Below are 20872 nucleotides of genomic sequence, written 5' to 3'. Positions count from 1 at the left end.
CAACCTTTTATGTACTTGAAAACTGTTATCATGTCCCCTCTCAGTTTTCTCTTCTCCAGACTAAACAAACCCAGTTTTTTCAATCTTCCCTCATAGGTCATGTTTTCTAGACATGTTACAAATTAACTCACTTTGTCGTCCTTTTGGGCATTGTAGGCCCAATTCTGCCTTCATTTACACCCCCCTGGAACTAGTGGACGTGGGACTAAAGAACTAAAGCAGCATTGTCACCTTGAAATGTTCACATGATTCTTGGTGGGGTTGACTCATGATTTTTGATTTCCTTTAAAAAATCCTGGGATTTAAGAGAAATAGATTTTGGCTTCTTCTTCTTTACTCTCTGCTGTCTGAGCCCTCACAGTGTAATTGTTAACCTACATGTGTTCAAGCTTTTCTCTACAACCATGATGTCTAGAAAGTTACTTTTTTAAATGAAATTCTCATGCAATCATATACTTCCAGCAGCTGGGGCTTTAAGAAAAATACCAAATATTGAGAGACTTGTGATAAAATGAGAGCTGGCAACACTGCTGAAGGCCCATTTGGTTTATGGGTCAAATTCAGCTCTGGTGTAATTGGAAAAACAAAGGTATGCACGCTCCCTTTTGCTAGAGTTAACCAGGGCTTGGGGGTTTAGAACTATCCTCCCAGAAGAAAACAAAAATCCATCTGTCCAGGAAAAGTTAGAAAATATTTTTGCATTTATTTCTTTTTTTATTAATACAAACTCTAGTGAAGAAATATTCCTCTATTTCCATTGGAAGGCAGTAACCAGCAAAAAATTAATGTACCGTACTGGGGATGTCTGGTGCGAATGAAATGTGCACTGAGACATATTCCCCACACACTATCTCTACATACAGTTGGAAAAAGACGGTCTCGTTATTAAGTTGTTCGCATTTAATTTCCTGATTATAAATAATCAATGTGATTTACAAAATAATGTATAGAAAATGATTAGATTCATCATTGCAATAAATTACTCAGCAAAATGCCATCAGGTCTGACAGACAATACAATACTTTGAAACCCGCATGCAGGGGTGGGGTGTTGGCTTTTGCATTTGAAATCCAGGGGCCACATCCGCAGCAGGTGTAAATCAGAGGAACTGTCATTTACACCAGCTGGGGATTTGTCCCAAGAGCTTTTGGCAGTTGTGACTCCACCACTTCTTGATGTTCCCACAAGGCCCAGACCTTGCAGAAATACAGTGTGTGGTCAGGAAAAGCTAGTATTTCCCCAGGAGGTGATTTCAGTTCTTAGGGAGAGAGAAATTGCTAGCTTCATGGCCTTCTTTCCCTGTGGTGGGGGGAGCTGCAGGGAATAGCACCAATAGGCTTCAGTGAGCAAAAGAAAAACACAAGCAAAGTGAAACCCAGGAGCTTCTATGGTGAGGGTACAGGCCAGGGGCTAGGTGGGACATTTACATAATAAAACATCTCTCCCTGACCCCTTGAGAACTTTGCAGCAGAGTTTGAGGTTCCCTGGTTTTCTAATCATCTTCATGCTTTGACAGTCTGTATCTTTCGGACTGTCACGACTAATCTCTGTCACGATATAAAACCCTATAAATCTGTGATCAACCAGCTATACTGTGGTGAAGGAGAAGTCCACATGGCACCAGTCAGGCTATAATTCATCATTTGGGATTAAAGATGGGCCTGGACCAAGCCGCTGGGTCCAGCCACTCCCAAGCCTTGAGGAACATGAGTTCCTGGTCCAACCTTTGTGTCTTGGGCCCATCTCTCATCTCTCCACCTCTGAATCCTCCCCGCTCCCCTTCAGGTCTTCTCCTACCATAATCTCCCATGAACAGGCTGCAGATAAGCTTTTGCTTATAGTTAACCTGTGTGAGTACCACTAGGAGGCACAGACACGCACAGGATCCCAGCAATCATCCTAGTGAGATCTGTGCAGTATTTCAGGGTGCTGAGCAAATATCATCACCCGCCCCCCATATCCGTACTTCCCAAGCCCATTAGCTGAATCCCACAACTCTACCATCATTCCATTCCTATTAGCAAATATGCCGTGGTAGCGTAATAGAAGAATTTGCTGCCTTTGCCTCCTTCAGTTTCTGCCATGGGGAGGGAATAATGGTGCTGGAACTCCAGCAGCACTCCAACATATGGAAAGTCTGAAATGGCAGGGAATCCAGAAGCGCCTATGATTTCCCAGCCCAATCACTCACCATGTGGACCAGACTTTGCCTAAATATTGTCACAAGAGATTATTATACCCCCTGACCCGGAATGATGCTTTCCAGAGAATTTCTATCTCCATTAACGTCAGCTGAAACTTGGGACTATTCTGAGAATCTTTAAAGACAGCAGCAGACATCTCCGCCCTTCCTTCAATGCAACGTCTGTATTGGATAAGTCCTTTTTTTTCAGTAGTGTCTGGTTTGCTTTGAACCCAGTCCGAGGCAGTAAAGAAATGGTCAGGCGCAATCTCACAGCCAGTCAATGCAAATCTCAAAAGAGTCACCGGCAGGCATGAGTTTCAGTTCTGGCCCTTCGTATTAGGACTAATGATTTCACTACAGTTTAACTCCCAGATATGTAACTCTCAGCTGGACCACAGCACATGCTCTCTCTAGCTGCACAAAGACAGCCTTTTGCTGTATTCCAATAAACAAGCCGATGCGTCTGTGCCTGTGAATCCACCGATAGCGTCCGTCTTCACTGGGACAGTCAGTCTGTTTCCCCCCGCACAGTCTTTCTAAAACAGGCTGGTTTTCCTCTGGGAGATGCTAGATGACTTCTTGTTTTGTGATGGTGGGTTGTGGGATTGAGGCTGGCTGTTTTGCTACAGTAGCGATGGCCCCAGGGAGTAGCTTGTATTGCTCAGATCCTGAGCCTGCAGGGGGGGAAGGCTGTGGAGTTTCCGGAGTGGCTGCAGAAAGAAACGCTATGTTACAAAGGCAGAAGGAGCAGATGTTATGGGAGTACCAGGACTCAAGAGGCAACATTCAGATCCGGATCCCAATTCCATATACTCCAGAGTTTGGGGAAGGGCTAAGGATCTGGGTATGGTTGGATCCTTCTAGCCCTGGCACAACGGTTACAGAGAGGCCAATTGCTCTTCAATGAAAACATGGTTTCCAGTGGGCTGTGCACATGCTGCTGCTTAGGCTCCACCACAGTCTCCAGTGCAGACAGCCACTAGAGTCGCTGGGGGAGTCTGCAGCAAGAAGCACAGGGTCAAGGGTTCTGTGCCCGCCTTTTACTCTGCACTGAAGATTCACCTGGTAGGTAGGGTTACCAACCCTCCCAGTTTCACCGGGAGTCTCCCGGAATAACGCTCTATCTCCTGGAGGCTACTGCAGCCAAATCGGGAGATTTTAGGTGTTAAAAGGTCCGGCGCGGCAGCAGGGCTAAGGCAGGCTCCCTGCCTGCCCTGGCCCTATGCCGCTCCTGGAAGTGGTTGGCACTGTCCCGGTAGCGCCTGGGGGAGGGCAGGGGATTTCCGCATGCTGCCCCCGCCCCGAGCACTGACTCCGCAGCTCCCATTGGCCAATGGGAGCTGCGGGGGTGGTGCCTGCAGGCAGGGGCAGCACATGGAGACCCCCTGGCCTCCCCACCTAGAAGCCGCTGTTGGATGGATGTGCCGGTCGCTTTTGGGAGTCGCCCGAGATAAGCGCCGACCCCCTGGCCCTCTTCTGCACCCCAACCCCAGCCTAGAGCCTGCACCCTGCACCCCCTCCCGCAGTCCAACCCCCTGCCCCAACCCAGAGTCCGCACCCAAACTCCCTCCCAGAGCCTGACCCCTGACCCCCTCCTGCAACCAAACTCCCTCCCAGAGCCTGCACCCCCTCCCGCACCCAAACTCCCTCCCAGAATCCAAACCCTCACCCCCTCCTGCACCCAAACTCCCTCCCAGACCTGCACCCCCTCCTGCAACCTAACTCTCTCCCAGAGCCCCTGCACCCCAACCCCCTGCCTGAGGCTCAGCCTGGAGCCACCTCCTACACGCCGAAACCCTTGGCCCCACCCCCAGTCCAGAGCCCGCACCCCCTCCCACATCTCAACCCCCTGCCCCAGGCTGGTGAAAGTGAATGAGGGTGGGGTAGAGCGAGCGACAGAGGGACAGGGGCTGGAATGAGCGGGGACGGAGCCTTGGAGAAGGGGCATGGCAGGGGTGGGGCCCTGGGGGAAGGGGTGGGTCAGGGGGCGGGGCAAGAGTGTTTGGGTTTGTGCCATTCGACAGTTGGCAACCCTACTGGTAGGTTGCGTTTGAATGTCATCTCCAAGATCTAGCTTCGTGCTGTGGCCAAGCGTGATACCCTAGTGTTCAACCCCCTCATGCTGGGTTCTTTGGACAGAAGGACAATGGGGAGGCCAAGACAGGGAAAACATTAACAAAAGTTTTACTGATTTCCCCCCAGAGATACCAGGTTAGTCTTTTGGGGCCTGATCTAATCAGCACTCAGGAGTCATGCATTGTATTGGAGCATTAGTCCCCAAATTAGAGCTACTGTAAAAACTATCTGCTAGGGAGTGTTCAGTTGAATCAAGCATTCAATCTAATCTACTCTAACCTCCCTGTGTGTCTGTCTGTCCTTTCTGCAGAGGAATTTCTAGCACCATAATACCCATCTTGCATCACTGTGGCTTTGCAGTGTAGAATATGCCACTACTGGGGCGGCCCTTGAGGCTCAGGGATGTCACTGGAATGCCAGCCTGATTCTTACCATTCTTACTCATTTCATGTAGCTTTATTCCAAACAAACAAGGTCTGTTTTGGCAGCTGTCAGTCCTGCTAGGGATACTTACACATCTGCCCATTGTGCATCTGCGCAGGCATCGTGTTCGCTACTATGACGTTCGTCCCCAGATTCTCCTGGATCAGATGCGGGTGCAGAGGGTGGTGAGCGTGAGGTGTTTCACTTGACGAGCCTAGAACCATTTCAGTGTCAGTAATCGCGAGCAGGACAGAAGGGGAAAGCACTAGACTGTCCAAAAGAGTATAGACCCAGAGGGCCAAATGTTCACAGCCAGGCCAGGAGGTCCAGGTGCACTATTGTGCAAATGATCTGGACCTGCTCCCTCCCTGTCTTCCACTGAGACTACACCTCAGCGCTGCTCTGCCTCTGCCACAGCAACACCGGCTGCAGTGTCACTCTCCTCTCCTCGTGGGCGTCAGGGGACGATCTACGTGCAGGAGCAGCACAGGGGCAAACTGCTGCTCCACTACATACATCGCATGAGGGTATCTGAGCTTTCAGCAGCCAGTGGTGAAGCTGGGCTGTGCTTTCCATTGCCCTTTAGTGCACGTATTGCTCCCATGACCCTCCTAGGGGGAAACAGGACTTGGGTAAGTAGCTGACTCTGTCTTCTGGGAGATGCATCCTCTGAATGTGCACAGGGATGATGTAAGGACAGAGGGGCAGCTTGTCATCCCTTCAGCAGCTGCTCCTGTTGGGAAGCAGCACCTTCGCCACATGTAGCAACCTGCATGGAACTTGGGAGGAGGCGGAGCACAGGTTGCAGGAGGGAAGGGTTTGGAGGAGGCACAAGGAAGTCAGTCTGTGTGCTCACGGCTAGGAATGTTAACCTGAAGCTCTGTAAATAGTTGCATAAACCAGAGGTGCCAACTTTCTGGTTTCCCTGGGGGTGATCAATCCCTGCTCTGCCCCAGGCCCTGCCACCACTCCACCCCTTCCCCCAAGGCTCCACCCCACCCCGCCTCTTCCCACCCTATTCCACCCATGGAGTCGGCGCCTATGGCATAAACAGCCAGTTTTATTTAATAAGAACGGAGTGGTCTCCTGTTATTACTCAGCACATGGTACATGAAACACGATGCAAGCTGCACGGGGGAGGGAATTACATCTCACACAAGCTGCAGCTTATGAAGATAAATGATCTACTTGGGTTGATGTGCTCAGCTCCCTACATCAGGAGGCCTGAGCACAGGACTGGGAATCAAAGACACTCCCCATTCTGATCCCGGCTCTTTCCCTCCCTGTGACGAGAGGGTGACGGGGTTGTGCTGAGGATTAGGGTTGCAGAGGCTGAGCACAGATACTCACCCCCTAGCAGCATCTCCTGCAGCAGGTTGTCAATCTTGGCCATGCCAAAGAGTTTGACAAACTGAATCTGCTCAATCATCTGCCAGGTGATGCTCTGCAGGGTGGGCAGCAGGAGCAGCAGCTCGCCAAAGCGGCCCCGCGAGTCATATTGCCGGTCGTTGATGTAATCCTCCAGGCTGACCTGCACCTGGTACCGCATCCGCTTGATCTTGGTGGGGTCGCTCAGCCCTTTGGCATCTGAAACAAACCACAGAACAAAAAATGAAGGTCTGTTTTCCAAGGGAGAGACCCTCTCTAGTGCCATGAGCCATGGGCGCAGCCTGGCCTGGGCTGTCTCTCTGGCTCCCTGCAATCTGGTTTTATAGACATTCGTGGTTCTTTTTTCTAGGGCTGAGTTCTCCCCTGCATTCAAACTTGGCTTGGTACAGAGGCGGGAGCCACCAGTAAGCCAGTTATGCCTCCATTGTTCTGCACCAACCTTGCCCCAGCATCCATTGGCGCTGCCTGAGGACTGTGCTAACTAACACCACTGGTATAAGGTCCCTAATGCACCTTTCACCAGTACAGCTCTACTCTGTCACCTCCAGGCCTGCTTCGACATCTCCCCTTCCTTACCTGGCACACTCCCGCCATGAATGAGGAGGGGGTGGGCTGACACAGGAGCCCCATTCTCCAGGTTTAGGTGAGAAGAGAGGTCCCTTCCACAAGGGGAATTCTCTGCTGACTATTTAAGGCCAGGATCTAGTCCCTTTGTGCCACCTGAGCAGCACAAAGTGACCATGCCACCCTAGAGAATCATAGAATCATAGGACTGGAAGGGACCTTGAGATGTCATCTAGTCCAGTCTTCTGCATTCATGGCAGGACTAAGTATTATCTAGACCATCCCTGAGAGGTGTGTCTAACCTGCTCTTAAAAATCTCCAATGATGGAGATTCCACAACCTCCCTAGGCAATTTATTCCAGTGCTTAACCACCCTGACAGTTAGGAAGTTTTTCCTAATGTCCAACCTAAACCTCCCTTGCTGCAATTTAAGCCCATTGCTTCTTGTCCTATCCTCAGAGATTAAGGAGAACAGTTTTTTTCTCTCCTCCTTGTAACAGCCATTTATGTACTTGAAAACCATTATCACATCCCCCCTCAGTCTTCTCTTCTCCAGAATAAACAAACCCATTTTTTTCAATCTTCCCTCATAGGTTATGTTTTCTAGATCTTTAATCATTTTTGTTGCTCTTCTCTGAACTTTCTCCAATCTGTCCACATCTTTCCTGAAATGTGGCACCCAGAATTGGACACAATACTCCCATTACACTGTTGATTCATATTTAGCTTGTGATCCACTACGATCCCCAGATCACTTTCTGCAGTATTTCTTCCTAAGCAGTCATTTCCCCTTTTGTATGGGTGAAACTGATTGTTCCTTCCCATGGAGTTTCATCCTAGTTACTTCAGACCATTTCTCCAGTTTGTCCAGATCATTTTGAATTATAATCCTATCCTCCAAAGCTTTTGCAACCCCTCCCAGCTTGGTATCATCCGCTCTGCTCCGGTTCCATTGGGATTGCTGGTGGTAAATGAGCATGAAGTCTGGCCATTGATCCCATAGGAACACTATGGAACCACCACCTTCCCAGGGCTCCAAGCTCTGCTAATAACAATCCCATTGTCTTGCCCACCAGAGCTGCTGCCTTTTTAACTGTATTCCAGGGGATCAAATTCCTCTATCATAATAGACCCAGCACTATCTTGCTGTATCCAAATGCCAGCACCCTGCAAAGAGACACAGGGTCCCAGAAGGGATTTGGGGACCTGAAAGGGCTCTGAAAGCACTGAGGAAACCACCTTGAGAAAACCAGGTACATCCCACCAACACTGTACCAAATTGCTGGGGCACTGGCTAGCATGAGAGCAAGGCAAAGCTCTTATCTGGTTGCTACTCTGGGTTTTGTAAGAGGAGATCTTTTCTGATGATTAATTGTTGAAGGTTTGGGCCTACCTGGGTCAAAAAAGATGATGGCTTTCAAGCAGGCATATTCATTGTCATCAATCTGCAGCTCCTGGAATGGCAGGACCAGCTCATCGAGGATTCGGATGGCCACACGAATCACCTCCACCAGCTCAGGGCAGTTCCGTGGGATTATGTGGTCATTTCCTTTAGGAACGCAATAGAACTATATCACCAGCCTTCTCTGCTGCTCGTGATCAAATCAGCAACAAGGAGGCACCTGAGCACCTCAGACTTTATTACATCCACCAAGACTTACAATGCTGACCAGGGTTTCACACATTCACTCCTCACCCCACATGACCAAGGCTGGAATTACGTGTGGTATGTGGGTGTGAGTGTAAGTGGGGACACATCACTCTGGCCTCCTGAATCAACAAGCACCCAGGATCTTTTGTAGACTTCAAGGACATCACAAAGCTGCTCCCCGTGGGTGGGCCATGCATGGGACGGGTATCATTACTCTGGGACAGGACGCTGCAACATGCTAGTGGTTTCCTAATGAGCACAACAGTCCTGGGCTTTAGCAACTGGGCTTTTTTCTATCTCAGAACAGGACTAAACCCACCTAGGACAAGTGAAATTTCCTCGTCCACCCATCCCTGAGCAGCAAATGGGCCTATCTCTATATACATCCACTGCCTTCCTCTCCTGTAGCAGAAGGGATGTGCTGGCCATAAATGCTGACCTATGTTACCCAAGCAGCCTCTTCTCACTCTATTACTGAGCAAAGGAAGATCATTGCAACAAGGAAAAGCGGAATGAAGATGGAGGCTTTGCTTCTCACTTACACTAAAGCCTCTTTTCACCTCTCTGGCAGTGTGATGGGTCTTAATGGGGGGGGGAGGTCAATGACCTGTAGGCCCCTCTACCCTGCTGGAGCACTGTAATGGAGCTTTATGGTGGAAATGTGAACCAAGCCCTTAGATCTGAAGCACCAACCAAACCCCAGGGCGGTGCTGGGTTCCCTGGATACACGAGAATTCCGACCCAACGCGCCATTCAGCAAAAATGACACAGGACGAAATAAAATGCCCATCCCCTTCAAATCCATAAAGAGGATGCTCCCGTGTGAGTGTATCTGCTTTACTAGAGGAAGCAGCAGCATCCTGGCATAAAGGAGAAGTGGTTTACCTAATAGCAAGATGTCTTTGAACACCATGGACCTCTTGGCAGCTCCCAGGAGCAGGTGTTCTCCTGCGTGTGCCCTCAGTAATGCCACCTGCAAGGACAGAGACGTATTACCTGGGTGACTGGGAAAAGGGGGGCAAGTGCTTTGATTCCACATAAGTAGAATGTAGAGGAAGTGCCCACTCCTGCATTGCGCATGTCAGGGCAGAGTGGGGTCCTCGCTCTGGTTATATGTGGGGGATCAAACACCATGTACTCCTACATCTCACCACTCCTCAAGTGCAGCACCTCCAACCCCTTGGCCAGGGAGCCAACAGTCTAAACCAGAAGATGCTCAGGATACTAGCCCAGCACCTGAAACACCCAATGATGAGTCACTGGGAAGGACAAATCAAAGCGAGCAGCAAGCTGGACTGGTCCAGATCCCTGCACAGAATTCTCGCCGACCTCACTGCACTGGCATGTGCAACACTAAGGCAGACTCTCACAACTGCTGACCACACACAAGAGGTGGAAATTGGGAGGTACAAAGCCCAGTCTGAGAAGCAACTGTGCACCCAGCATGGCAGCAGAGAGACACTCATCCTGCTCCAGTGTCCCAAGTATAAGGAAGGGCAAGAAGGTTCTCAGGATTCATAAAAGACGTCTTATCAAAAAGTGATTAGGAGAAACTGTGACTGACCCTGGGAGAAAAGAGAGAGATGGCATCACCCCACAGAGCAGCCAGCCACTGGCTCAGGAATGGATAGTTGTGACAAGCAGGGATCAAACCCCAGAGACTCTGCGACCCAGCCTGGTGGGGGGCTTCCTGCCTCTGACAGATACCTAGCGGTCTGTTTTTTTCTCACACTTTGGCAACCCTCGCAGAGCTTGTCACATCAATAATATCACATTGACTGGAATAGCATTGGACACTCACACCAGAGGGGCAGAGTCACTTCTGCATGATACGTGCCATGCTGGAGAGCTCGGGGAGCAGGGTCACTCCTGCATAATGCATTCATGCCAGGGGAGAGGGCGGTTTCCATTTCACATTCTACATCATGACAATAAGTAGGATCATTTCCATGTCCCCCCTTTGTCCCACCAGGAGTGGGGTCACCATCTCATGCCTTACATCCCACCAAGATTGGAGTCACCAGCCTTGGCTACACTCGCGGATTCACAGCGCTGCCGAGTGTAGTCGTGCCGCCAGCGCTGTGAGAGCTCTCTCGCAGCGCTGCAAGTACTCCACCTCTCCGAGGGGAATAGCTCGCAGCGCTGCGAGAGAGCGTGCAGTGCTGCAGGCACTGATTACATTGGCGCTTTACAGCGCTGCACTCGCTGCGCTCAGGGGGGGTGTTTCTTCACACCCCTGAGCGCAGCAAGTGCAGCGCTGTGAATTGCCAGTGTAGCCAAGGCCACCGTGTCACGCACTACATCCCACCAGCGGGTGGGGTCACCATGCCACATGCTATGTCCCACCAGTGGATAGGGTCACCATACCACGTGCTATGTCCCACCAGCGGGTGGGGTCACCATGCCATGTGCTATGTTCCACCAGCAGGTGAGGTCATCTTCTGGTCATTTGCTCCCCCATTGGCAATGGACAGTTTAGACCAATGAAGGCAAAGAGATGTTTTTCTGCCCTGACGTTAATAATTGACGTTCTTCATGTTGCACCCCTCAGTGGTTCCTGAGAATGTCCTGGATCTTTTGCCCCACTTCTGTTAACAATTTCAAAGCTTTTGTAGAAACAAAGGTTAACTATTGGACAATGTGGCCCAGCGGCTTCTTAATAGCCAGCCAGGGATTTTGGCCGAAGAAAACAACTATTAAACATTAATGGAGAGACTCGGAAAAGTGTGTCCTGATAGGGATGGTCTAGCCTCTATGTGTTGAACAAACAGCGGGTGAAAAGGAGAATGAAGCAAGGAGCAGGAACATATCACAGTTTTCCTGGGTGTTATCTTTCAGCATCAGATGAAGCCAAGGGAAGCCTCACTCTCCTCACCCTACCATAAGTTTCAAGAGAATGCAAATGGGCTAGAACAAAGCTCTGATTAGAAAAGATGCTGACACTTGAGGGGACAAAGATATTATGCAAATAAATAGAACAGGGACTTCTGCAAAAAGGGTGAATGCTTCAAGATGTTGTGAAACCCTCATTTGTGCAACACAATGTGAAGTGCATTGCAAATGGCCAGATGTGTGCAGTCGCCCTGTTTGTTGTGTAACTACAGTGTGTACTGGAGCTGGTCAAAACCAGAATTTCCATAATGTTGATTCATTTTGACTTTATATTCGATTAAAATATTAAATATAACATATACCAATATAATATTAATATTTTAATCCAATATAAAAGTCTAAACAAAATTAATCAAAATGAGAAAGCTGAAATGAAGTATTTTACCTTATCAGAATGAAGTGTTTCAACGTTAATTTGTTTTGACATCTTCCTGTGGAAAGTTTCACTGAAACTGACATTCCCACAATACATTTTGATTTCCATGAAACTGCATTTTCTGATGGAAAACTTCTCTAGTGTCTACCATGAAGCCAGCTCAGGGACTCGCACACATTTTTGCTGCCATGTTTTTCTAGTTGTGACTCCCACACTGTCATGTGGTTCATCTTCCTTTGAAAATGTGGGTCTAATTGTTTGGTTTTTTTTTTAATGTGCATTTCAGAACAAAATATCTAATGTTTTCCTCCTGGATTCTTCCCTGACATATTGGGCCATACTGTGAGCCCCTTACTCACACTGACGAGCAGTTACTCAGACCAGGAGTCACATTGGGGCAGGGGGCATGTGAAAAACCTCTCTTCAGTGTGAACACAGGGGTCAGGCAATCTGCTTCTTGATTATTTCCTTTCTAAAATATTCCCATGATGGAGCCAAAGACACTTGGTGAGGACGTTCCATGTGCAAACTGCTATAGATCCTACAAAGCATTACTTGGTTTTACAGCATCCATTCCAAGTGGCAGTGAAAGTTGATAGAACAGTAGCTGCATCTAGCCCTCTATATGCTACAGCTTGTTTGCTAGGTAAATATAATTTGCCATTGGACACCATTTTGTTTTCTGTGATTTCTAATTGTATTTGCTTTTAGGAATTTAGCATGCTGTTTATCACTGTAAATAATTCAAAGCTACCACCCATATACACAGAAATGGGAGCATTCCTAAAGGCTGTAAAATAAGCAGACTTCCCAGTGATCTGCACTGTGAGACGACTGTGGGTTTTCTTGACTAGCTGGGCACTCTTACTTTCTAAATATCCTAATCTTTTGATTCGGTAAAAACCACCCCCTGATCCGGAGGTCATTGGACTGCTCCCTGATCCTGGATGAAAAGGACCCTTTTTAAGTTTGTGAACAAAAAAACAATTAACTTGGAAACATCCTCCTGCCCCACAACAGACACTGTGAGCCCTCCGCAGAAATGGACTCTCACTAGTTTTCCCTGCACACCCCCACTTTTATGTGTGTGTATTTTGAGCAAGAGTACCACCTATCCATAGATATTTGTGCATTTTCACCACTTCCATCAGTTGCCCGCAACTTTGAAATGTAGCCCTTAACACTGAGCATTTCCTTGTGCCACTGAGGCTGCTTTAGGACATGTCTAAAGTATGATTGCAGCTTGTGTAGACATGCCAAAGATAGCTTCAGTCTAGCTAGTGTGGGGACTGTAGCAGTATGCAAGCCTTCCTGGGACCCTGGGTTCTTACTTGGGTGGCCAGCCTGGCTGAAGCCCAGGCTGCCACGGACCTGAGCTAGCTAGATTAAAGCTAGCAAGGGTATGTCTGAAATCACACTCTGCCGGCAGTGTAGACATACCCGTAGGTCTTATGGTTCAGTTCTTACAAGGGGAACGCGGAGCACTCTATGCTGGTCTTGGTAAGTAAATTACTTTAATATCTTGCTTTAAATACAAATATATTTGCAACTTTTCAGTCTGCAGAGATGCTGCTGTTGGTTTGGGATTTTAGACATGTTTTTATTATAATTTATAAATCACTATTAATAACAGTTACCACTGACACCATGAAACCACAGGCCCAGTGAATGAATTAAATGATAGAGTTTTTTAATGTTAGGCAACAGAAAGGCCTTCAAATGTTAAGCCAATATACTGTACCTAATCAATCTAATTATCCGAAGCATTTGTATAGCGCTTTAGGTTTTCAAAGTGCTGCAGTAGCATTAACCAATGATTCACCCACCATCTGCCCATGCAAAATTTTGCTTGCAAAATGTGTGCACGATTATGCGTCTAGCTGAGCACATTGTTACAGCGATTGTGCAAACAGTCTGCTTAACTGCACATGCAAATAGCCAGGGCTAGTATTGTATGCGTGCAGTTATCTGATCTGCTTGTGCAGTCATGATAATTGAGTAAACAATGTGCAACTTCTTTGCAGATCGGGCCATTCCTCTTGGCCACAGATTACCCTCCACTGGAAAAAGCCAGGGGAGGTCAAACGGCAGCACTTACCTGATCATCTAAGGGAAGCTCACAGAAGGCCGGGATGTACTTGGCCCACTCCACCAGCACCAGCAACTGCTGCTTCATGGATTCACACACGTCTGTTATGTTCGCAATCTTCTTCCCTCGGATGTCTCCGTTGATCACAGAAATTGGCGATGATATCTGCAAGGATGAGAAGGGACCCATGTAGGATCTTCATATTTCAGAGCTGGAAGAGCCAGAGATATGAAAGTCCCAGAAGCTGGGAAGACCCATGAAAGGTGGGGGCAGCATTTCTGCCTTCTCTGATCTACCGTGTAGGTTTGTGGCTCTACAGAGATTAATCAAAGAACAGATTAAAAGGCAGGCAGAGATCAATGGAGTCAGGAGCTTTTTCCTCTGTATAGCTGAGACGTCAGGAATGATGCTCTGTACTAGCAACTGAGCTATCTCTAAGCTAGGCCTGAATGGGGAGCCTGGATCAGTACATATGCCCCCCAGAAACTTGGGAGTTGGATCTAGATTTGCTTTCTTTCTTTATCACAGGAGGAAGGGAATGAAAAACAGAGGCAAAGCCTAGATATCCCCATTATCAATGTGTCGTTCCCTGACAAGACTTGAGCGGTCTGTAAAGCATGTGAGAAACACGTCCAGTGTCAAGAATTCTTCCTCCCATTGAGTAAGTCAGGTTTCAGTGGGTTTACACCAGAGCCCAATGTGGCCCACAGACAAGTCTGTCATTCCTTCCTCCTGTACTACAGGCACTGATATAAACCCAGTTTCCCTTCAGCAGAGGCTCATTAAGGCTAGTGCCGGTGCTAGAGAAAAGACTTCTCCCCACCAGCGAGGGATCAGAGAACTACCCTACCTGCCATGCCAGCTGTACCCTGCTCCCAATCAAACGGAGCCATCACTGCCTTTGCTGGGCTTTTTTCATAATATATTGAATATAGTGCCTGATTCTCCTCTCACTCATTCTGAAATAAATCATGAGTCTCTCCACTGAGGTCAGTTACCCAGCCATAAAGCTGGCTTAAGTGAGATCAGAACCAGAACATCTAAATTTAAAACCCCCATTTGAAATGCTGAAGCCCCAGTTTAAAGTCAGAAACATTTTGCCAAGCTGTACATGTGCAAACATGCCCACGAAAATACACTGTGCGTCCAATTTGCATGCAGAATTACTATGATTGCAAAGGCAAATGGTGCCATTTCACTTGCAAATGACTGATCTGCCACATCTTCATGTGCAGGGACCCCATTTTCATGCAAAGGTGCAGCAAACTTCCATGCCAATCAGATGCAAAAGTGCATGCACATGTCGCATGCACAGTTGCATACTCAGCTTGTTTCAAAATCTGGCTTTAATCACCAGTTTTTCCTTATGACTTTGTGAGTGATTAACCAGACCCACCACTCTCTTCCTTCTGCCCTCTGGAATCCCGTACAGCATCAGCGCTTCCTGTCCTGTGCATCCCAGCACTTTCACCCAGACCTGGCTCCCTCTTTCACGGCCTCACTGGTTTCACGGCCTCTTTCACTCCCTCTTTCACGGCCTCACCAGCGTTTTTTCCAGGTTGCATTTCTTGGAACCTCTCCAGCTCTAGAGCTGTTATTGAATAAATAAGATTGTAAAAATCTCACCATGTATTACCCTAATCAGGGCGCCCGGAAGGCTTAGCAAATAAACATAGACCTCTGGGTGAGTGACCTGAGATCCCAGAGAAAGCAGCTCTTCAGCAGTATCTTGTTCTAATTAGCCAGGTATATATAAGTTACTGATTAGCATGCTAGAGTCCCCAGTGTTTAATGCGTCTGTATGTGCGCTGCTAGAATGGAGCAGTCTCACTGGGTTTCTTCGGGGCTGCTGGCTTTATCGGCAGACCTGACTCAACAACGGATCATGCTGCTTCAGAACATCCAGTCTCATTGTAAAATGCTCTTCCCGTGCAAGCCTCGTGGCCAGAGGACCCTTATATCACCTTGCAGCAGAGTGCGATGTTATCTTTACAGGGCCCATAAATGTGCTAGGAGCCTCCCAGAATGAGCTAAGCCGTGGGCCAAGATTTTCAGAAATGACTCGTGATTTGGGGAGCGTTGGATTTATGCTGAGAAAAATTAATATGGCACCCGACTCTGAAAATCGTCTCCCATTGGGCACCCGGAAGCTGAGACAGAGACACCCCAAATCACTAGTGACTTTAGAAAATCTTGGCCAGACATTCCACCCAATACACCACCGACAGTATCACCGGACAGGAGGTGGGGGAAGGGGAAAGGAAGGATAAGGGGGACAATTAAAAGATCAGGTGGTTCCTCACTAGGGCCTTGATCCTGTAGGCTGCTGAGCACTCCTTTGGGCTCCTGAATGCCCTCAACTCCCTTTGAAGCCAGGAATGCTCAACACTTCTCAGGCACTTCCCCTCCCGGGCTCTGGCGGCGCAGGGTCCGGAGGCATGGAGGGTGCCCGAAGCCGGTAGCGCTCGGGCAGCTCGGCTCTTAAACAGAGCCGAAGAGTCAGGGGAGGAGCAGAGCCTCCAGCCGCGGCTACGGGCTTTGGGCAGCCCCCATACCTCCGGACCCTGCGCCACCGGAGCCCGGGAGGGGAAGTGCCCGGCTGGGGGCACAGGGTCCGGAGGCATAGGGGCTGCCCGAAGCCCAAGCGCTACCGGCTTCACAGTTTGCTGGGCAGCCTCCAGACCCTGCGCCCCCGGCTGGTCACTTCCCCTCCTGGGCTCCAGCTGTGCTGGGGAAGTGCTGGCCGGGGGCGCAGGGTCTGGGGGCTGCCCGGCAAACCGTGAAGCCGGTAGCGCTCGGGCAGCCCTTTTCGCGTGGCTGGGAGTGGGAGGGAGGAGGGGGCGGAGTCAGGGCGGGGAAGAGGCGGAGTTGGGTCAGGGCTGGGGGGTGGGAAATGGGTGGGGCCATGGCCCCGTGGAAGGTCCTCTTTTTTAATTTGTTAAATATGGTAACCCTAGTTTTAAATGAAATTGAAATAAATTTCAAAACAAAAAGTCATTTCAAATTTTAAAAATTGAAATAAAATTTCAATTTTTTCACAATTCTTTGGCTTTGTTTTGGCAGGGTTGTTTTTGTTTGTTGGTTTGCCTGAAACCATATGGCAAATTTGACACAAATGTATGAAATATTTCAGTCAACCCAAATCTGCATTTATCAGCAAAAAAAAGTTTTGGACAAAAATTGTCACCCTGCTGTGCTTGGAAATGCCCTAATGCTTCTGTTAATTTTCCCCTTTCTCTTTTCTTACCTATTCTCCCTCCGGCCCTTCTTAGGAGAGATTTGAATGAGGTGAGGGAGGTGGTTTGGCTTGGAGATTTGGGAAGATCATTCCAAGAATAAGCAGCAACATGGCACAAGACATGGTGATGCCTATCAAAGGAGATAAAGACCCTGGATGGATTGAGGTTGGCATCATTGGCAGAGCAGAAAGGGCAGGGAGTGTGCTTAAGGCGAACAAGTCTGAGATGGGCTGGGTGATGCATGGTCTTGTAAGACGACCTTCCTTGCATTGCAGTGGTAATGGTTTGAATGATTTCCTTGCATTATGCCACCGGATTTAAAGCTGCACAGCTGGATATTGCCAGTGCTTTAGATTCAGGCTGTCGGCTGGCGAGGAGATGGTGTGAAATGCTTTCTGACCCGGAGGCCTGATAGGAACATCCCTCGTGTTTGCCTTTCTTGGAATTCTGGGTCTCAGTTCATCCCAGACAAAGTCAATTTTTTAAGCCTATGGCTATTTATTCAAATTCTTAAACAAATTTGCTTCCTCTTCCTGGGCCCCTTTCTGTGAATATTCTAGCAAATGAGTGTCCTGGCAGGAATGTTTACAGAAACAGAGAATTTGAAGCAAACGTTGGCGAAAATATTTGCATAAAGCAAACCTTGAATTCATAAGCACAAGTATTTGCACCGGAAGCCTGATTCCAAGATTTATTCTTATCTAAACAGGGAATAGAAACATACCGTATGACCTATGGGCCAGACGGTGTAAGAACATAAGAATGGCCATACTGGGTCCATCTAACCCAGTATCATCTAACCCATCAGACCATCTAATCCAGTATCCTGTGTCTGACAGTGGCCAGATACTTCAGAGGGCATGAATAGAATAGGGCAATTTTGAATGATCCTTCCCCTTTTGTCCAGTCCTAGCTTCTCACAGTTGGAGGTTTATGGACACTTGAGCATGGGGTTGCGTCCCTGACAATCTTGACTAATAGCCACTAATGGACCTATCCTCCATGAACTTCTCTAATTGTTTTTTGAACCCAGTTATACCTTTGGCTTGCACAATATCCCCTGGCAATGAGTTCCACAGGTTGACGGTGCCTTGTGTGAAGTGCTTCCTTTTATTTATTTTAAATCTGCTGCCTATTAATCTTATTAAGTGTGAGTCATCATGGCTCCATTGACTTCAGTGAAGCTTCACCACCTTCCATCAGCTGAGGATGTGGCCTTTTGTGTCCAGTCAAAATAGCTGAAATGTCAAGTACTTGCAGCAACCTGTTCACAGATCAGCTCCAGACCAACAATTATACCACGGATGGTTTCAAGTAACAACCACATTTGAGAAAAATGGTGTTCAGTCTGCAGATCAGTAACAACCCCCCACCCCGCCCCAGGTGGTAACCCTAGAATCAGTGATGGATTGTTCACCTGGCTCTGCTGAACACTTTGCACCTGATGCTTTAGCAGTAGGCTAACAGGAAAGAAGAGGTACCTGTTGCGCAAGGACTTCTGCCTGCAGTAAGACGCTGATGGAAGGCAGGCTACTGTCTTCATAACTGGATCGCCGGGTGCTGATTCGATCACGTTCGTTTTGTACAGCTGCAAGGAAGTATTTTGGCTCAGTCAGGAATGTGTTTACCAAATGCCCTCACACTCCGTTGGTGTTACCTTTACACACTAAATCCTCAGCTTTCTTTAGCCAAGGTTTCACAGCTACACAGTGTGTGAGGCAGGCCAGGATGCGGCTGAATCAAGTTTTAAGCACAGGGAGCCTGATTTTCAAACATTGGTGACCAAAATGTAGCGCATAATTCAACATTTGGGCTCTCCTGGGTGCCTAAAACATCTTGGTACTGAGCTATTTTAGAGTGTAAGTGCTTGAGCCAATGCTCATTGAGGTCAATGGAAAGCCCCCCAGTGACTCATGGGTAGTGGATCTGCTCCCAAGTGCAGAAATGGGTGTCTTCACTTGGCCCCATGCTATAGTGCCAGTTTTTTAAAGGAACCTCTTAAGCCATGCATGAAAAATGTCCATGTGCCTCGTTAACACTCACAACCCCCACTCCCAGTGGCTTGTGACAACTGGCCGTCATGCACACAGCTATTCACTCTGTACACACAAAAGCTGGGTGCAAATGTATTTTGTGGACATAACTTCGGAAGCCTTTGAAAATGTGGCCAATACGGCTTTGCCTTCCTGCAGCTTAGAGATGTACAATAGTGCTTTGGGGAACCACCTGTATGCTAAAATGATAAAGGAAACAATGACGGTGTTACTACAAATAGTTACTGTGCATCTTGCAGCAACTATTGCCAGAGTATCTAAACTCTCAGTTAGGTATGACACAGAATATCTGAGACCGAAGAGTCCCAGTGACAGGTATGTTTCTCTCTCATATATCTCCCTGGTTGGTTTGTTCCTCTGAAGGGCTTAGGCTGTAGGTCTAAGGGGTGTCAGCTGCTGTTGGAGCAATAATGCTGAAGAGGTGAATTCCAATATCTGCTGAAAGGCACTGATTGTGACCCATGGTAGGCAAATCATGCTGGAAGAGATACAGTCCTCTGAGCAATTTGCTAGAAGAGGCTATCGATCCACTGTATCACCAAAATCTCTGCACGACGCTTGTGGCTCCCTGGATTGATATTTTCTGAATGTATAATTCAGTCTGATAAAAAGCAATAACGAGGCTCGGCTGAAATAAAAGCCCTGCAGTCAGCAGCTGTAAATAGCTCTCAAGGTTACGCTGCTCATTATCAGTGGCCGGGCCCCAGGTTCAGTCACACCAGGATGTTTTCTAAATGTTTGCTCAGTATTAGCTGGTCATGGACCTAATGTAACTTCTATTGAATATTAACAGACACAAGCAGAGCTTCGAGCACAAGGTGAGTCGGCTCTAAAGAGAGAGGATTCCTCTGTCCTCCAGGCAAAATTAAGGCAAGCCCTTAGCAATGCCTATCTGCTATTAGTATGGGGGGAAATGTTCCTCATGGAAGGCAGGGTTAGGGTGTTCTCAAAGGGCCCTTGTTTTGGCTACAGCAGCTTGAGGTGTCTGTTATCCTGGGAGGTCGTTTTATTCAATGGGCTGGAATCAGGAGAACTTTGGGTTTTAAGTTGTGCATTTCCAGAACCAAATTCATCTCTGATGTTACGCCACTGACTGGCCCATCAGGAAACACTGCAGAGGCCCCAAAGATAGCTGTGCAGGGAGCATGTGGAGCGAAGCGAGGCTGTGGTGAGTAGCCACACCTGACAGTGGATATTTTTATGACCATTCACACATTTTACTGGGGATGAATTATCAGCACTTTCCACCAGGGTCTTTCTTAAAGGTGGAAATGCACCATTTTGGAGTGGACATGTTGCCATTGCCTGTGTATAGAGCGACATTGATCTCTGTGCAGAAGGCCAGCATGGGGTCTATGCGCCACTTGGGATTAAGTGGGAGTTAAGTGGTATATGGGCCTTTTGCTGGCTCCCTCAGTATGCCCCACACTGTGGATAATTCTCTGGGTAATAATGAAAAAGGCCCAGTGTTCTACTGAAACAGTTCTCCATTGCAGAGAAGGCCTTAAGTAGTTGGAAATCAACTAGGTAACCTATCCTCTAGTTTAGGGCACAGGCCAAATGAGGAAAGGCCAAAAAGTCTGCTGGGCCCTGTGGGACACACTGGTGGTTACTCAATTCCCAGTGACTACTCACTGGACTCCAGAATCATCAGATACTCCAGGGGGAGAGAACTTGCAGCCAACCCTGACCCCCTCAAAAATAATTGATATAAAGTGAGAGACAGCTGATTTCACACTGATCAGACCTGATGTGATTCATGCACTCAGGGTCTTAATTATGTGGCGATCTTCTCGGTATCCAAACTAATTGGGGCTCTGAAGCTTGGTGCTTTTGCCAACATTATGAAGCTTTTCTAAATGGTTCAGCGATATGGGTCCTATACATGTGTATACAGCTACACTGGATGTGCAAGGGCAAGGTAGGTGTGTGTG

The 20872-nt window shown here is 48.1% G+C and overlaps 1 protein-coding gene across 2 annotated transcripts in view; it reads right to left on the bottom strand.

Moving 5' to 3' along the window:
• Nucleotides 1-681: 681 nt before the first annotated feature.
• HNF4A (hepatocyte nuclear factor 4 alpha) overlaps nt 682-20872 on the bottom strand; it is a 71937-nt gene continuing 51746 nt past the window's right edge. For both annotated transcript variants that reach the window (XM_034787332.1, XM_034787331.1), the window contains exons 4-10: nt 18366-18472; nt 13655-13810; nt 9174-9261; nt 8031-8186; nt 6035-6271; nt 4776-4898; nt 682-2895 (exon numbers count right to left, since the gene is read on the bottom strand). In XM_034787332.1, the coding sequence (XP_034643223.1) occupies nt 2753-2895; nt 4776-4898; nt 6035-6271; nt 8031-8186; nt 9174-9261; nt 13655-13810; nt 18366-18472 (1010 nt within the window). In that variant the 3' untranslated portion in view covers nt 682-2752. The remainder of the gene's footprint in view (nt 2896-4775; nt 4899-6034; nt 6272-8030; nt 8187-9173; nt 9262-13654; nt 13811-18365; nt 18473-20872) is intronic.

The sequence above is a fragment of the Trachemys scripta genome, chromosome 12 (genome assembly GCF_013100865.1).
Source record: "Trachemys scripta elegans isolate TJP31775 chromosome 12, CAS_Tse_1.0, whole genome shotgun sequence".
NCBI lineage: Eukaryota > Metazoa > Chordata > Testudines > Emydidae > Trachemys > Trachemys scripta.
The sequence above is the reverse complement of the archived record's forward strand: the minus strand, read 5'-3'. Positions and strand labels throughout refer to the sequence as shown.